The sequence below is a fragment of the Hordeum vulgare genome, chromosome 2H (assembly GCF_904849725.1).
Source record: "Hordeum vulgare subsp. vulgare chromosome 2H, MorexV3_pseudomolecules_assembly, whole genome shotgun sequence".
In the NCBI taxonomy this organism is placed as follows: Eukaryota; Viridiplantae; Streptophyta; class Magnoliopsida; order Poales; family Poaceae; genus Hordeum; species Hordeum vulgare.
This window is the reverse complement of record NC_058519.1, coordinates 11687955-11691897: the sequence shown is the minus strand read 5'-3', so window position 1 is coordinate 11691897 and position 3943 is coordinate 11687955. Positions and strand designations below refer to the sequence as shown.

General features: G+C 43.9%; 1 protein-coding gene across 2 annotated transcripts; it reads right to left on the bottom strand.

Annotated features, from left to right (window-relative positions):
* Positions 1-1175: 1175 nt before the first annotated feature.
* LOC123429153 lies at positions 1176-2172 on the bottom strand. 2 transcript variants are annotated; one of them, XM_045113213.1, is made up of 3 exons: positions 1979-2125; positions 1685-1806; positions 1176-1388 (listed from the first exon to the last, which is right to left on the bottom strand). In XM_045113213.1, exons 1-3 carry the CDS (start codon positions 2008-2010, stop codon positions 1270-1272), a joined length of 273 nt encoding a protein of 90 aa, XP_044969148.1. In that variant the 5' UTR covers positions 2011-2125; the 3' UTR covers positions 1176-1269. The 2 variants fall into 2 exon arrangements, with proteins under 2 accessions (XP_044969148.1, XP_044969147.1); XM_045113212.1 differs by lacking the exon at positions 1176-1388 and adding an exon at positions 1395-1597 and having other exon boundaries at positions 1979-2172.
* Positions 2173-3943: the final 1771 nt, after the last annotated feature.

Sequence of the window (3943 nt, the reverse complement as noted above, 5' to 3'; positions counted from 1 at the left end):
TCTTCAATACATTTATGATGCTAGATTATTATTTTGATTACATATATTCTATTCTCGTAAAGTGCGACCAGCAGCCACGGGGAACGCATCTATGCGGATACTATGTTTGCGAGACCATTCGCACGTTTACCTCTGAGTTCAAGGATCACAGATTCGACGTAAGCAATGAACATTCACACCTCTATTTTTACCCGTCATTCTTTGTTATCATGATTGATATTCATATTCATCTCCTCTTCTTATATAGCACATGGCCATGAGGACGAAGGTCCTACCACAGCAACGCGCGATTGCTGTTGCGGAGGAGCTTGCGGGATTTCTGAGGACGGAAGCTATAGAAGACAAAGGATGATTTAGTGTAGCTAAGGGCCATTACTGATGTTCGTCCATGTAATCGAATAGACGGGCTCTAGTCCCGATAATTCAGATCTCCATATAATTGTATATATATGATCGCTTGTAAGATAAGTTAATCTTATATATATATATATATATATATATATATATATATATATATATATATGCATAATTATTTCTATTTAAGTTATATGAAAACTAATTCCCGAACACCAAACGAGGCATCACGTTAATCTCCCGAACACCTAAACCCTAAAACCCAAAAATAATTTCATTAAAAAAAAACCCAAAAACCAGCAAAATCTGAAATTTTTTAGTCCCGGTCCGTGTAACGAATCGGGACTAAAGGGCCTGCCCCTGGGGCGCTACGACGCGCCCACGTGAAGCACCTTTAGTCCTGGCGTGTAACAGGGCCGGGATGAAAAGGTTAGGCCTTTAGTCCCGCCCCTTTAGTCCCGGTTGATGAACCGGGAACCGGGACTAAAGCCACTTACGGATCGGGGCTATAGGCCCTGTCCCCACTAGTGATTTATCCGGCGCAGGCTGGGCGCAAGGGAGCGCATTGGCACAACGGCGTTTTTTTTATGGCAAGTGACCAAAGCCAACCCTATCTTAACTTTTGTGCATCCTCCGCCACTGACCGTATGGATATAGCAAACAACTGGAGCGAAAACAGATATCAAATACTCAGAAGGATGTTTTTTGCGTATGCTGCACAACACAAACAAAAGTGTTTGTTGAGAAAGATTTTTACGAAGTTTCTTCGGCAAATACTTGCCAGTATCATCGCAGCACAGGGACACAGGGGCATCAGCAAATACTGAGAAGGGTTTTATTTTATGTAAACTGCGCAGGCGCGCAGCGCACAAATAATTTGTACCACACTATTATTCAAGGGACAGAGGAGCACCATCATTCATCAACCGGATTTCCTTGACGCCACCACGTAAGAAAACTCCAAAGTTTCTCCCCTATAGTTTGTCCAGGAAGATTTTCCTCATTGACAGTGTCATCCAGCTTCCGTGCCGTGTCTGTCCAAACACAATAACCATTTGTTAATAATGGCAGTAGCAAGCTATTATTTGTAAACAGAAGATAAGCTTGTATACTGAAGGGTCACTCTCAATGCTCAAGGATTTCCACCTAAACATAGTCACGAAGTCGTTCAGAATACAGTGGCAGAACATGGCAGCAATCTCTTTTTTCTTTCCTTTCTCTTTACTACCAGCAGCAGCGTACACTGCTCGATCAAGAATCTAGATGATGCAAACACGAAGATGATATAGTGATAGTATAAAGCAAGATGAGAGATGAGGAATATGGTTACCGGGTGGCATATAATATGTGTCTCCATTTGATCCAATGAGCAATCCACCATCAGCCGGGTTATCTCCCGGCGACAGCCATAGCGAAGTGTCTTCATCCAGGAGCGCACCCGTGGCGGAGAGCCTACAAAACAGCAAGTAAGTAAAGATTCAAGAAGCCACAAGTAGTTTTCTCAGGCGATCACGGCTTGGAGATTTCCCTGATCCGGTCGATGCTCGCTCTGCCTGGCCATGGGGACCAAGCACGATGGGAGGCACAAAGCACAGAAATTAGCTAGGGGAGAAGGAGGCATCACCATTGATGGACGTCCGTCGCATGATGAGCCATGAGGCGGCCGCTGAGCTTGAGGCTGCAGGGGGTGGGTGAGGTCGGCACCTTGGGGAAATGGAGAGGAAGGAGAGAGGAGGAGGTGGTATGGATATATACTAGCTAGATGCTGGAGCATCACCACCTATTTGATTCGGTGAATCATTGTTGGTTGTTGGGACTTGGAACTGAACACCTGCTTCTACTTCTTTTGTCCAAAACGGATAGGTACCAAAGACCATACATACTCCATTGACTTAGAAATAAAGAGGTGCTCTGATAATTGGCGGATAAACCTACCGTGAAGGATGGCAACATTCAGGACAAACTTGTGCGACCTGGCTCACAATAGACAAACCACATACCGCGAACAAAAAGGCAGCACATATTTTTGTCACCATTACTCAGCGATTCTGACTTTGCCACGGACGACTATTGCAGAAGGCATCACCGCACTAGTTATTCCACATTGAAAATTGCCAAATAGTCGGCATGGACAAAGGAGCAGCTTCGAGTGTGAAAGTGTGCTATAAAGGAGAATTATGCAATTTTGACATCGGAAGGATCATCAGCCAGTGCTGAATCCTAGGGGGATGGGCTTGATGAGCCTGTCCCAAAATCACAAGTATAAGAGCATCTACAACCGGACATAGCAAATCTAGGTCCTCAAACGTCAGACCGGACACGTCTTATTTATTGGTTTTCACACCCGCATTTCTCATATCAAAATCCTTAAAATCATATAAACACATGCAACACTACCTAAAACTAATAAAAAATATACATAATTCATTGACTAAGAAATAAAGAAGTGCTTTGATAATTGGTGGATAAACCTACCGTCAAGGATGGCAATATTTGGATACATATCCCGTGCGACCTCGCTCACAATAGATACACCATATAACACAAAAAAGATAAAACACCGATCCGACCACCCTCAACGGAGCCCACCACCAACAAGGTGGCTTCCTCGCCGTGGACGAAGCTGCTTGGTGGGGGGGTAGCCATGCACGAGAAAAGTTGTGTGTGGTTGGTGCACTCCCCGGAGAGGTATCGCATGTGATCGACCTTCCTATCAACGATTTTATGTTTTTCTCTAGGTTTTGATATGTTTAGATATGCAAATTTTGCTGTGGTTAGTAGACTTAACTAATTGCTACATTTTGGGTTATATTCAGTTTGATTAGGTGCTCAATTAATTTATTTCTCTATAGATTAAATATAAGCTAATATGGAAACGATGAGGACGATGTTTTTCTCCGGCGAGCTCCAGCAGCGGCACCTTATTCCTGGGCAATTGTTGCCTTTATGAAGACGATGCACTGTATTAATCGGGCCAATTCAGCCAGCAAGAACTGCCCCTCACGCTGCCTGGGCCTCGGCAGGCCGCGGTAATCCAGCCTGCAGCTCAAGTTTAGGCTGTAGCAAGACACGTCATGCGCCACCAGCGTGGGCTGGAGAGCAATTAGTTGGCGAGCGCTATTTTAGAAGCCTTCTAACGATCACTCCCACACGCTGTCATTTGTCGCGTGATCAGCCTCCGCCAGGTGTCATGTTCTGAGCGTTTTTTTGGAGTTTTTTCCCACACACTTTCGTTTTTAGGTGAATGTTTTTCTTTTTTGGTGTTTCGGTTTTCCACCGACATTTCTTAACTTTCGGGCGAATTGTTTTTCCAAATATATTTTCTGAAAACGCGTTATGTGTAATTTTTTTGTGAAAGGAACGATTTTGCTTCTGCGAGGGACATGATTTTGCCTTCGCGAGAGGCACGTGCCTCTTGTAACAAAAAAATATGTATTATTTATTTATTTATTTTATCACGAAAGGCACGATTTTTCTTTCGTCAGTGGCATGGCCGTGCCTCTCAGAAACAAAAAAAAACATATTTTTTGGGTTTTTTCTATCGCAAGAGGCATGATTTTGCTTTCGTGAGAGGCACCGTGCCTCTCGG

Bases quoted from the DNA above. Each gene is read 5' to 3' on its own strand.
- LOC123429153 (XM_045113212.1), bottom strand. From the start codon at position 2,010: ATGGCTCATCATGCGACGGACGTCCATCAATG. The intron at 1,807-1,978 runs GTGATGCCTCCT...GCTGTTTTGTAG, and splicing joins GCGACGGACGTCCATCAATG to GCTCTCCGCCACGGGTGCGC. The intron at 1,598-1,684 runs GTAACCATATTC...TTGATCGAGCAG, and splicing joins CACATATTATATGCCACCCG to TGTACGCTGCTGCTGGTAGT.